At 39.0% G+C, this 14,466-nt stretch overlaps 1 protein-coding gene across 1 annotated transcript; it reads left to right on the plus strand.

Moving 5' to 3' along the window:
* Nucleotides 1–6,503: 6,503 nt before the first annotated feature.
* LOC18433009 (Tetratricopeptide repeat (TPR)-like superfamily protein) lies at nucleotides 6,504–8,150 on the plus strand. The gene has a single exon (XM_006843107.2). The coding sequence runs from the start codon at nucleotides 6,504–6,506 to the stop codon at nucleotides 8,148–8,150; it is 1,647 nt and encodes a 548-aa protein (XP_006843170.2).
* The last annotated feature ends 6,316 nt before the right edge of the window (nucleotides 8,151–14,466 follow it).

A 14,466-nucleotide genomic window follows, 5' to 3' on the forward strand; every position in this document is an offset into this window, starting at 1 on the left:
CCAAAGATACTAAGTTTTTCTTTAATTGTGGGACATACCTCATATCTGATAAGATTCGTACTATTCCATCAAACATCTTGATTTTGATAGTTTTATTCTAATGGTCTTGCATATCGCATCGTTCCCCATTAAAACAGACCCACCACTATATGATTTGTAGGTTTCGAACTAGTTTCTATTTTGACACATATGAAAAGAACAACCAAAATGTAAAATCCAAGAATTAGTAAATTGATTATTACCTGAAGATATAGAGAGAAGATCTCCATCATCTCCGTCAGAGCTATCGGTCATGCTAGCTTCCTCAGATGTTCTTTCTATATCTATCATCTTTATATTCTCCTTTCTTTTCAAACAGTCTCTCTTCATATGACCTTTTTTGTAATAATAGCAAATAAACTTACCATTCCTCTTTGATTTTGACTGACTTCTGCTTTCAGACCTCTTTTGATTTAATCTGCCCCTTTTATGACTCTCTTTGTATTTTTCAAAGAAACATTCTCCTTGAGATTTAATATTGTTAGCCTTCTTCCTTGTCTCGTTTGACATAAGAGTAGCAATGACTTCATCCTTCTCAAGGGTCTCGTTCCCGTATAATAGAGTCATAACCAGGTGATCGTATGATCCTGGAAGTGAAGCCAATAGAAGTAGGGCATTGTCTTCATCCACGATTTCGACCTCAAGGCTTGTTAACTGGCTTATGATCTGGTTGAACTCGTTGAGATATTCAAGCAGATATGTGCCTTCTTCCATCTGAAGAGAATACAACTGCTTCTTCAAGAACAACTTGTTTGTCAGAGATTTCGTCATGCAGATACTCTTGAGTTTTGTCCAAACCTTCGGAGCAGTTTCGAGATCCACCATATAATGCAAGGCGTCATCTGAGAGATTCAGATGAATCACACTTACCGCCTTTTCCTCCATCTCTTATCACTCTTCATTGTCTATCTTTGCTGGTTTCTTCTATGTCCCTAGCAACGCCTTAGCCAGACCTTGTTGTATCAAAAGATCTTTTATCCTTCATCGCCAAAGGGTGAAATTATTCTTTCCATTGAACCTCTCAATGTCATATTTGACGCTTGAGCCCTTTCCTATCATCGTGGTAGCAAACCCCAGAACGCGGAATAACCTTGTAGGCTATGATACCAATTTGTAGAAATGAAAAGTAATCCACGAAAAACAAGAAAGAAGAAACAAACACAAAAGAAATAGACAATCAACCGTAAAGATATATGTGGTTCGACAACGTGCCTACGTCCACGGGAGATTAGAGCATCTTTACTGGCAATAGACAAGAGATATATAATTCACTCTCTTCCTCACGCCTATCTGTTTTTATCTAATTACAAAGAGATCTGTATTTTTCCCTTAACCCTTAACTTTTAGATGAACCTCCAATCGCAACAATATATATTGAGTCCCAGATATATGGTACAAATTACCAAAATACCCTTGTATGGATATATATCAAGTCCCAAATATATCGAATCCCATGTACAGATGTATTCGAACCTTGGTAGATATATTTCCTCAGAATACAAGACATCAATCCTCAACAAAGGTAGCTTTTATATTTTTGTCATAACTGTTAATTTTTTGTCAATATAACTTTTATTTTTTTTGTCAAGATAACTTTTAATTTTTTTTTACAAAAATTGATTTTTTTTGTCGAGGTAATTTTTATTGTTTTGTCATAACTTTTATTTTTTTGTCAAGGCATCTTTTATTTTATTTTTTTGACAAAAAACTAAAAAAATTGTGGTTGCCCGATTCAAACTAAGAAGCTCTTGAGAAGAAAATGGACGTGATAACCAACTACACCATGCACTAATAACTATCTTCAAGCCTAAGTACCTTACTAAAATCCCACATCGAAAAACCTAAAGAAGTTTGACGTCAATAAAAGAATCCTCGGTATAATGTTCATTTGTGTATGTGAAAAAGACTGACAGTCTGCCACATGTGGCAACGCTTGTACAATGACTCGTTTTTTAAAGAAATTGCCCAACTCACCTGATTCCCAGGTTCTCCCGTGTCGACTCTCTCGAGTTCGTGCTACATTTTGAAATTATGGGTCGAGTCCAACTTCATATAACCTCATGAAGGAAAGGTCTTTAGCACGGATTTCCCATCAATGGAATTCCTAGAATATTTGTATACAGTAGTATAAATTCATGGTAGTATAAATTCAGAGAATTATGAATTATGGGTTGAGTCCAACATTCATATAACCTCATGAAGGAAAGGTCTTTAGCATGGATTTCCCATCAATGGAAATCCTATAATATTTGTATACAGTAGTATAAATTCGGGGAGATTGTTTTGTTTGGGCCTTTATTATTTTTTAAACTAATATATTGTTACTTGTTTTTTGAGAAAAGGCGAGCTTCATTAAGACAATGAATTACAAAGAAGAAAAGAGAACAAAAGAAACAACAAAAAAAGGAAAAGAGAAGTGGAGGGAAAGAGGAGAAAGAAAGGGAGCAGGGAGAGAAAGAAAAAAGGGCCCGGACTCAATCAAGAGGTAACTTTGTTAGCCAAGTAGTCTGCGGCTGAATTAAATCCCCAGACCATGAGTGAAGAGGACCTCAAATTCAAAAGGTAGCAACATAATTTCGTCCATGACACCACTCAAATGCCAAAGAGTGGAATCCGAACAGGAACTCCAGGAAATTACATTCGCCGAATCACCGTCAATGATGACTCTATGACAAAAAGGATCTAAAAGGGTCACACCCTTACGCACCGCCCAAAGCTCAACTTCATTAAGCTCACATTGATGCAATGTTCCTGAGTAGATCCAGAGAACTGAGACGAGATGATCTCGAAGGAGACTCCCATATCCAGCAATGGTGCCCTTAATGGTACCATTAAAGTTCAATTTAACCCAACCCTTCCGAGGCGCAGCCCAAACAAACTGTTTGCTGGGGCAGGTTGGTATGAAGAGCAGTAGCTGAGAAAAATTGGAGAAGACCATGTCCCTTGGCACTGCTTTAATGAGAAGAAAAGTATAGACCTAGAGAGTGATGGACCGCTTAATAGCTTCCAAAAGAGAGGGCAAGTCTCTACTACACCCTTCTAAGGTTCTCATGTTCTGCCCTCTACAAAGGTTCTAAGTGATAGCAACAACCGAGATCCTCCATAGCTGGATACCCAGGGAAGGGAAGAGAAGGGGGCGGGGGGACCATACTTGTTTAAGCCATGCATGTATCTCAACATGTCTGGGACCGATCCAGTTTGCCGAGCTCAGTAGCAAACCCCATAAGGTTGTAACAAAAGGGCAGTGAATGAAGAGATAGTCAATAGACTCTCCATCATTCTTGCAGAGCAAACAGACATTAGTAAGGATGAACCCCATTCTCCTTAGCCGATCAATGGTGAGTAGCCTTTAATAGCCAAGCAACCAAATGAGGGTCTTAACCCGATGGGGAACTTTGCAGTTCTAGAGCTTGGCCAGGGAAGGCATCCAATAGTACGAGGAGGCCGAGAACTGTCCATTAGGTTCCAAGGACCAGACTATCCTATCTGGTTTCCTGGGACAGTAACATAAAGCGTACAGAGATGCCCGCAGCGGCGGAAACTGTTCATTAAAGGAAGCGTCAACCCTCCGGGTGCTCATCCTGATATCCCAAAACCAATTGATCACCCGAAACATAAACCAAGGTCGCAAGCACCTCCTGTTTCTATGTTGATCTGCTATAAAGATCATGATAAACCATTTTGAGAGGGTAACCACCCAATCATTTAGCATGCCAAAATCTGATTAGTGCTCCTTCGCCAACCAGAATTCTAAAATATGCAAGAAAGAGCGGTCTTATCTAATGAATCCCTTTTCACACTAGAGAGAGTCTGAATTGTCTGGTATATCTTTTGCCAATAAATCTATCAAGATCCCTCCCATATTTTCCGAGTATGACCTTTGCCCAAATTTGATCCTTGTTGTTAGCAAGTCTCCACCACCATTTATTAAGCATGGACTCATTAATTGCCTTGATTCTCCTTATACCTAGACCTTCCTTTGTAAGGAAATAGACCGAGGCCCAGCTTACCAAATGTAACTTCTTACTTGATTGGGATCCACTCCACAAAAAATTCCTCATTTGCAACTTAATCTTGTGAATTAATGTGGCAGGGGGCATAAAGAGGGACAAGTAATAAATAAGCAAATTGGATAAGGTGGCTTTACTGAGGACCGATCTGCCAGCAAAGGAAAGGAATCGAGTTTTTCATCCATCTAATTTAACCACAACTCTTTGAATGAGTGGATCCCACATGGACCTAGGGGCCGACCCATTAAGGAGTGGCAGGCCAAAATACTTGGTGGGGAATGTTTCAATCTCACATTCCAACCACGAAGCCCAATATGACATTTCAGAGGAAAGACAGTTAATGCCAATGATTTTAGACTTTTTCCTATTAATCCGAGCTCCCGAGATAAGCTCATACAATTTTAGAAAAAGCCAAACATTCTGAATATTCTCGTTAATAGCTTTCATAAAGAGGAGGGCATCATCTGCATACTGCAAATGGCTTAGAACAATCCCATTTGGCCAGGCCGGTAAGCCCTGGATGAACCCACCATCCACTGCACCCTGGAGCATTTTACTGAAGGCTTTGGCCACTAAGGTCAACAAGAAGGGTGACAAGAGATCTCCTTGAAGAATACCTCTAGAGGCCCGAAAGAATTCATTAGCATTTCCATTCACAAGCACCACGAAATGGGCTGAAGACAAGCATCCCTGGATCCATTTCCTATAGGTACCACCAATGCCCATGAGTTCCATGATTTTAAGGAGGAAATCTCATTCCGCCTTATCGTAAGCCTTTTCGAAATCCAATTTCAACATAATATCCTTAGAACCTGAGGTTTATGTGGAAGGGATAGTCTCATGTGCCATGAATATACCATCTATGATATATCTATCTTTAATGAAAGCCGTCTGAGGGCATTTAACGATTTCATTAAGAACCTGATGAAGCCGGCTGGCCAATAAATACTATACAGTTGCTTGCACATATAAGTACTTTGATGCTTTCTCTTCATGATTTCTTGGAGTTGCATTATCTTCCAAATACTTCAAAATGCTCCTAACTACTAATCAAAGCATTAACTTTCTTGACAACCTTTTGCAGTATTATCTTCCTGATCCCAATATAAGTTATACCATATTTCTTTGAAGTTGAAGTGATCTTTGGGTTTTTCATTTCCATTCACTAATCTTTCATCTATTTTGTCCGGATCCCCTTTTTCTTCCAACCAAAAAAAGGCAAGGGTAAATACTATAGCGAAGTAGTACTGTAAAAAAAAGGTAAAAAGAACCCCCATTGGGGAGTGAAATAGAACATGAAACCATGAGCTCCAAAACAGAGGAAGGAGCATCTGATCTATAACTTAATACATGTTAAAGAATGAGCCGACAACTCATAGCAATAGCGAAAGCGAGTCTTCATAAGGCAATTGTCACCTGCACCTGGGCAATCTATCTATGACCAAGATGAAGCTTGGTGAAACTTAGTGAATGTTCGAACCGACTGATGTTGAAGATTCAACAAATGGGTTGTGGTTAGAGGTCAAATGCCACCCAAACCCAAAGCTAGCTAGTTCTCCTTGAATTGCGATGAGGTGCAGTAGTTGATTGGATATCTAGGGGTAAAGTAGTGTTTCAGTGCAGGCAAAGGGAGCTGTACCAAATTGAGGTAAACTCTGAATATTAGATATATCGGGTGATTCAAAAACAGGCATACCCAAAAGCGAAAACCCAAATCACTCCAGAGCTTGCACAAGATTTCTCCCTCTAGTCCCAGAAATTGCATCATTATCATCTTATCTTAGCCTTATCCTAACTATTAAAAATTGACTACATGAGTCCTCCACTTTCATATTCATAAAAAAAAAAAGTGGCAAAATTTTACGCCCAGCTGCGTACCTAACATAAACTCTCTTCATTTATCCGGCCATGACGGAGTTTGTCAGCAGAAATTACATATAAAATGCAATCTGATTGTCAAAAGAAATGCACATACCATTCCAAAAATTAGGTCAGTTTTAACTCTATGAAAAGAGCGTGTTCTTTCCATTCCTAAGATTATCTTCGAATAAGTCGAGTTGTTAATTTGTTTATTTTCAAAATATGTATCGTGTACTGAATGAAAACGAAATAAAAAGATGAGTATTGAGTAAGAGAGAGAGAGAGAGAGAGAGAGGTGAAATTGATTAAGAGAAAACCCTGATCAACCAAATAGCCTGTAACCAAAATAAATTAAGAGAGAGAGAGAGCTCAAACGAATTATGATAAGCAAAACCCAATGTGACTCGTACACTGAGTCTAATTCTTTGAGCTTCTCACCGAGGTTTCGCACCAAAATCAAAATTGGCCTCGAAAATTGCAGAGCTTTCTCTTCATATTCTCAACTCAAGACAGCAATCAGTTCTTAGGTTTACAGTTGCAGATATATACCACAAAAGCAGGAGCCGATATGGAAACAGGTTTGGAGGCACCAAAATGCGATTGCAATCTATCCTCTCTCACCTCTCTCATCCTCTTTCTCTCTCTAAAACTACCCAACTCCACGCCTCAATTCTCACGTCAGGCCTCTCTCACGATCCCTTCTTTGCCACTAACCTCATCCGCCTCTACTCCATTGCTGGAAAACTCGAATCTGCCCGACTGATATTCGACCAAACCTTCGAAAGAACTGTTTATTTGTGGAACGCTATCATCCGAGCTTATGCTAAAAATCAACAAGTTAACCATGCTTTCTCTCTCTACATCCAGATGCAAGCTTCTGAAACCAAGCCTGATGGTCATACTTTTGCGTGTATTCTGCGATTGTGCTCGGAGAATTCAGATTGTTGTCGCCTGAAAATCACTCATAAACATTTAATTTCGGCTGGATTCCAGCAAGAAATGATCCCAAGCAGTGCATTAATCAGTGGTTATGCGAAAATGGGCCTGATTCAGAGCTCCCGGAAAGTGTTCGATCAGATTCCTGATAGAGATTTAGTCATGTGGAATGCCATGATTAACGGATATTTTCAGTGTGGATTATATGAGACAGGCATCACATTATTCATTACTATGGTTAATTGGGGGATTAGGCCAGATGGGTTTTCTCTGGTCGCAGTTAGTTCATGCTTCATTGATGAGAGTTCCCTGAAACAAGGTCAGGGAATCCATGGTTTTGCACTGAAAACTGTGCTCAATGAAGAGAAACAGAACCAACATGTGATTAGTGGACTTGTGGCTATGTACACTAGGTGCAATTGCCTAGATTATGGTATTAAGATGTTTAACCAAGTCCTACACCCAGATTTAATCACTTGGTCTGCCTTACTATGTGGGCTTTTCCAAGTTGGAGATTGTGAAAATGGGGTGAAATTATTTAGGAATTTGATTTTTTCTGGAATAACTCCTGATCCAATCCTTATATCTGCTATTCTTTCATCTTGTGCAAAATGTGCAATGCTTAGGTGGGGTAAAGAGACCCATGGTTATATTTTCCGGTGCAATTTCAAGGATTCTGGCGAGATTTCTAGTGCACTCATCAACATGTACTCAAGATGTGGTTCCATAAAGTCGGCCCACCAGATATTTGAGACTGTGTCTGGGGGAAACTTGGTAGTTTACAACTCGATGATAGCCGGGCTCGCGGCTCATGGGCTAGGACTCGAGGCTATACAATTGTTTGATGAGTTGGTGGGTCGTGGACTCCGGCCTGATGGAGCCACCTTTGCAGGCCTCTTAAGTGCATGTCGACACTCTGGGCTCGTGGATGAGGGTCAAGAAATATTTGAGAAAATGAGAGGCATTTTTGGAATTTTGCCGGGGGTTGAGCATTATGTTTATATGGTTGAGCTTCTGGGGCTTGCCGGAAAATTGGAGGAAGCCTATTTTTTGGTGGAGGAGAGGCCGGCATCTGGTGTTTGGGGGGCTTTTTTGTCATTGTGTCGAGACCACAGTGATGTAGCACTCGCAAGGGTGGCAGCGGAGAGGTTGCTTGAGCTCGAGCCGAGGAAGGTGGCTTATAGGGTGATTATGTCTAATATTTATGCAAGTGAGGGGAGGTGGGAGGAAGTGAGGAAAGTAAGAGAGGAGATGGCAGAGAGAGAAATGAGGAAGACGCCTGGGTGCAGCTGGATTTTGCAGTGAGAGTCTTTGTGCCTGGATCGGGTACATGTTTTGGACCCTGTGGGTTGGGTTCGGGTCTAAATGCTTGAACCCAATCCGGGTCGTTCTGGGTCAGGCATGGACCTTATCGAGTCGAGTCAGGTTTGGGTTCAGGTGGACCTGACTTAGTATAAAATATATTAAAACATATATAAAACATATATTATATAGTACATAAATTGATTTTTTTTATTTTTTATTTATTTCTAGATCCAAGTCGAGGTCTAAATGACTTTCACCCATCCTGAGTCAAGGTTCAAGTCACTTGGACCCTTCCTAGGTCTGGAATGGGCTCAGTCCATGTAAAACCTAATCTGGTTGGGTCCTGTCCGGGTCGACCTGGACCCAACGCCTGCCACCCCTAAGTGAGAGAAGGGGCAATACTAGTGATACATTACTATTTTCCTTTCGGTCACTTATTAATGAACAGGGAATTACTTTTGTGATGACTTTACACTTATCCCTTGAAATCACACCATGTTAACTAATCCTAATCTCATTGTAAAGTAAAACTCCTTTGTTTACGTAAGAGTAGAAAACCTTTGTTTCCGTTTGTATAAATAGTATGTTATAGTCATCAGTCCAGTTTTGAGTTCCAAAAAAAAAAAAAAAAAGTTATTTTCCCATAAACGAGGCCGCCTCCTACTTTTATGTTATGCGAAGAGGCACTATGCTAACAACTAAGAATCCACTTTCTCAATGGTGGCTATGTAATCGAGTTGCAACCTCGTTTACCACAAGAAATCGTCAAAGGATTTTTAGATAGCTTAAGTAACGGGCGGAAGGGGATACGTTGAACGTGATCAAATGGTGTAATAAGGAATAACGAATCTCTTGAGAGCTTCGTTTTTGTGTAATGCCAAGTCATGGATATGGTTGATGCTTTGACTATATCTTTCCACCATATTTATATAGATGTTAATTCTATATCAGATGGTTTAGCTAGGAAAGGAGTTACACTTCCATCGATTTTAATTTCGGATGATTTAAATCTCTTGTAATCCTTTTCTAGCAATAAAATTTGATAACATTTGTCAAAAAAAAAAAGAGAGTAAAGGATGCGGTTTACATAACACATCCGTTTTAGACTATAAAAGTAAGGAGCATCTTGACACTCAAAAATGATCTTTTGGCCGGTCTCCTAATTGTTCCAAAGACATAGTTTGAGTGTCAAAAACCCTTACAACGGCATGAAAATCTATTTTTGTCTCTAAATAAGAAATTTTAAGCTTTAAAAAAAATATTGATTGTGTTGATTTATATCATTATCATCATTATTCGAGTCTTATCTCGACTATTTGGGGTCGGTTACGTAAATCTTGTTTCGTCATTTGGCTCTATCAAGGGTCATACCTTTAGTTAGATAGTGTTAATCATATATACACTTGAAAAGCTTGAAAAAAGATAGCCTAAATAATATATCAGAAAATGTACCACCCAAAAAGTTTTTTCAATTATTTTTGCAGATCAATTAAATGTAGCGACTTATAGCTCTTTTTCTTTTTCTATATTCAAATTCGCGATGATCAATTTCGAGTACTTCCTGGCATCAAAACAGATTTCTTTCATGGATTTTATAGCATAAGATTGATTCGTGATGTAAACTTTCTCATCTCAAAAAATACATACTATTACAATTGGTAAATCCATTTTGATTATATATTGATTTATTGCTATATTTCTTTACAGCATCTACCATCCATTCTCAACAATAGACGGTGGAAAGCCTCAAGACCACTCTTAATTATTATTTTTTAAATAAGTGTATTATTATTATTATTATTATTATCATCATTATCATTATCATTATCATTATTAGTAACAAATATTCCATAGCTGTATTGATTAAGTTACAATGCATTCAAAAAAAGTAATACATAAAAAATCAACAAATCTTGCATCAAAACTCCTCTCTTTGCAAGAGAGTCAGCCACTTCATTGCCATCTCTGTACACATGTTGGAAAAAAATACTCACGTCTCGAATAAGGTCCATAATTCTCGAACAAATACTCATGTCTCGAATGAGGTCCATAATTTTCATCCATTCCAATCTCAGCTTCCATGGTGATCAAGAGACACAATTACACCAATTTATGACATTCAAGGGGTCACATTCAATAACGCAGCAGCTCTGGATTCCTCGATCTCTGATAATGGTCAATCCTTGTAGCATAGCAAGTAACTCTGCCTCATTTGTTGTTTTAGAACCACAAGGCCTAACAAAACAAAATATTCAAAACAAAATATTCAATCACCAAGATGATTCCTCCAAATGCCTCCAACACCTATTGGCCCTGGATTTCCTATGAAACTACCATCACAATTCAGCTTTAAACAACCTATTGTCGGTGCTACCTACTACTATACGTCATTTTTTACGTACTTGTATCCCCGGGGCAAATAAGGAGAGAACCGGTAGTAACCTGGTCACGCTGGTGCCAAAGACGTTGCCAGACTACGGGAACACTATAGTAATACGCCTAAAATAGGACAACCTCTGAAGAAGTATCAGAGTGGCATCAAATTACAGGAGAGAGTAGTTTTGGATGCCCTAAAGACACCACAAAGTTTCGTCGCGTTCTGACAAGTTTTGATAAGATCAGGACGAAACTTATTTTTCAAATCCAGTTCCTATCGTGCTGAAAATGGACCCTATAATTATAGCTCTTTTTTCTAGGTCTCAAAATAGTATCAGACCACTGCCATTGAATCTGAAAACCCCAATTATCAAATTTCGGCTCAATCAAATCGTCCGGGACCATTATAGACCTAACTTACTATGGAAACTGTGTTTTCTCATTTTGGGATGATTTTCAAAGGCTCATAACTCGCTCGTTTTGATACCAATTACGCTCAAATTTGGATATGAGCTAGATCTCGATGACCCGCTTATTTTGACATATGGCAGGCGTTATGGTGTGGCCCGAAACAAGAGAATTTCTAGAGAAAATACGTGCTCGAAACATGGAAATTCAGATTTTATAAAGAAAACATCCAATTTTTTGGGAGGCCATAGCTCAAGATCCCGATCTCGGATTGTAGCAAGTATGGGCCTGTTGCGATCATGCTTCGAAGAGCTACAGTTTGATATAGTTTTTATGTATGATCGGAAGCCGGATGACACGAATTTTGAGGTCGAAAATCGCATACTTTTTCGATAGTTGGAATCTCATTTTTTGGTGACTTCCCAAAATTAGAACATGCTCAAATGGAGACTAAAATGGACAAAATTTATCACAAAATAATCGTGATAGTGTCCTCTTCAATTTTGTGATCAAAATGTTGGATCGTCGGTGTCAGATTGGTGGTCGAAGAATCACAAAGTTTGTAGACTTGATCGGATTTTTGGTTCTTTCTTAAAAATGTGTTTCAAGACAATCAAAGAATATCAAAACGTGTGTAATAGTTCAAGAATCGATTCTACGATGCTTGATCACCCAAATTACCATAAGCATCAGAAAAAGCTACCGAAGCGGACCAAGACTACCTCCACCTCGGAGTCACTTAGCTCTGACGAACGAGATTATGTAATGGTAGTTAGTCAAGATGGCGATGATCTTGAAGACCCATTGGCACGTCTTAATGAGACCCTGAACAATATACTGAATAGGCTGAAAGGGTAAGAGAATGCTTGACCAGGGGCATCTTCTCACCATGGGACAAATTCTCCTCTTGACCCTCAGTTTGAAGAAGAAGAACGGAGACCTCCACTCCCCCTATGGCTCAAACTTCAAGACCTCCAACTCCGTCAGTCCTTTCCAAGCTATTCCTCTAATGGTTACCTAGGAAGACATTCAAAATATGATCAAACGAAGCATTTAAGGCATACAAGCTTCAAAGCCCTATGAAAATGCTCATTATAAGAAGCCTTACCCGCCCTTCACTAATCAAGTCCCCTTTACCACGAGTTATCAAATAAGAAGATTACCTATCTTTGATGGTATCGGCTGACCCCAACAACATGCGGCACACTTCGTGTCAGTATGTCAAGAGTCAACTTATGATCCTAGACTACTTCTTTAACAGTTTGTGGAAACTCTAGCCGGACCTGCCTTCAAATGGTATACGCGTTTACTGTCGAACTCTGTTCACTCCTAGGAAGAGATGGAACACCCGTTCTATAAACACTTTTGTGAAGTTGAACGAGAAGTTCAAACTATAGAACTTCTCACTATGACTCAAGAAGTAAATGAACCTGTAAACAAATACATCTAGAGATGGATGGATCTTGCAGTATACTAAAGTAACCACAAGCTTGAGATTGATGTTGTACAGACATGCATTAAAAATATGAAGAAGGAAATCTCCCTCCTTGTCAAAGCTTCTAATCCCACCATCTTCTCAAACGATTTAAGGCAGTGAAAATTGAGAGTCTACTTAAGCACCATGGTGGGACTCAGACTCAGATCTCAAGGGGAGATCAAGGTCGGAATTTCACTAATGACAAGTTTAACCCTAGTGCTGGCCAACAGAGAGACACGGTCAGTGCAACGAATACTGCCACACTATTCTTCCTAAACCTCCTACTAATGTTGCACCTCTCAAGACATTAGATACTTCATAAGGAATAGTACCATTCAAGGGTCAACCTCAGGCCTATAACAGGGTGCCTCCATGACAAAACATGTACCAGCCTAATCAATTTGAGCAAAGATTGAACAAACAGTACAGTTTTAACAAAGCCTAAGTACCAGTTATATTGAAAATATTGTTAGAACAAGGTATGATAGTTCTTCCTGAGCCTAAAAGACCAGACCAAGTGGGGCTTACCAATCACAAGAATTCTTGTGCCTATTATCGAACACTGAGTTATCCTGAGATAATTTCCTAGGGTTCTAAATCTTAGATTGCTACTTTAACCATCAGCTCGTATAATAAAGTTGGGTCATAAGAGACACTTATTCTCTTACACTCAGTCACTCAGATTGGGGTCATCTTGAGTCAGATTTCTCTTGAGTTTTAACCATTTCACTACTCTAACCACCGATTCATACAATGTTTGGGTTGTAAGAGACTTTTATCTCTTTCACTTTCTTCTCTCCCTAGATCACATTTAGGAAACTCTTTAGTTTAATGAAATAGTTATTGGCTCAGTCTTGTAACTCTACTTTCCAAACCCTCAGGGTACCAAGGCTTCAATCCTGGTGCTTTTCTTTGTCTCCGAAAATACCTCTTAGGAGTGGTTCCACCGGGTGGCAGCCCAATTTTCTTTGGGTCATCTCTTCTTTTCTTTTTACTTTGTATTTTTCGTCTTATTCTTCTTCTCACTCCTAAACTAAGTTTTTATCGAGTTTTTATTATTATTTTCTTCTTTCTCTTCTCTCTTGCTTATGTCTCTTATTGCACTCTACTTCCAAAACTAGAACCCTTAACCTATAAAAGTACATTGGAGAAGATTTTATTAGCAATTTTCAAGTGAGAATTGTGGCGAAGTTTTGAGTTTAAAGATGAGGGCGAATTCAAACTGCACTACTAAACAGTCGGAGGGCTTTCGCTCATTGATCTAAGAGAGCAATAGCCCAAGCTTATCCCACGAACTCAAACCGCGGTGAGGTAGGTGCTCGAGTCCATCTTTTCGTCACTTTTAAAATCCCATGCGTGACACAAGCTGCACACGCGCTCGTGAAAGTCAGGCGGTTGTTCGAGAGGGGGTTGATTGAACCTGAGTCCCCGAGGGAGCCCGGGCGAGGTAGATCCAGGCGCGACCACCCATCTCCCTTTATGTCTCACCTTTACCAACATTTGCAGCATTAGATTTTTTACATTAACATCCATGTCCATCTTAGATATCCCAAAGTCTTCCTTAGTTATCGAAAACCAATTTTGACGGTCATTGGGTAAATCAAGTGTTTTCAAGGGCAGCTAGAAATGGGCAGGGATTTCATACAACGGTTGTATCATAGTATAATACAACGACACTTCTAGAAAACCATATTTGTGGTATTTGTATGACCCAAAATTTTGCACACACACTCTCTTCATCTCAATAATCAATCCCAAAAAAAAAAAAAAAAATCAATTTGAACCCCTAGATATAATCAAAATGAGTCCCCGCTAAAAACGAATCTAGACCATTCATTTGGTGAATTCCTTTAACTCAAAATCATTTTTTTCTGTTTTAATATTGTTCATCTAATAGTAATAAAGCTATCCAAAAAAATTGTAAATGAAAAAAATCCTTCTAAGACTTCGATCTAAGTATCTCACCAAAATGAATGACCTATATTAATTGGGCTAAAAAAAAAATACTTTCTAAGTTGTATTTTAAAATTTTTCGTTTTTGTGATTGTTCATTAA

The sequence above is a fragment of the Amborella trichopoda genome, chromosome 5 (assembly GCF_054954075.1).
Source record: "Amborella trichopoda isolate Santa Cruz 75 chromosome 5, AtrichopodaSantaCruz75HAP2 v2.0, whole genome shotgun sequence".
Lineage (NCBI taxonomy): Eukaryota > Viridiplantae > Streptophyta > Magnoliopsida > Amborellales > Amborellaceae > Amborella > Amborella trichopoda.

What these genes read in the sequence shown, in the direction of transcription:
- LOC18433009 (XM_006843107.2), top strand. Translation starts at nt 6,504, where the DNA reads ATGCGATTGCAATCTATCCTCTCTCACCTCTCTCATCCTCTTTCTCTC.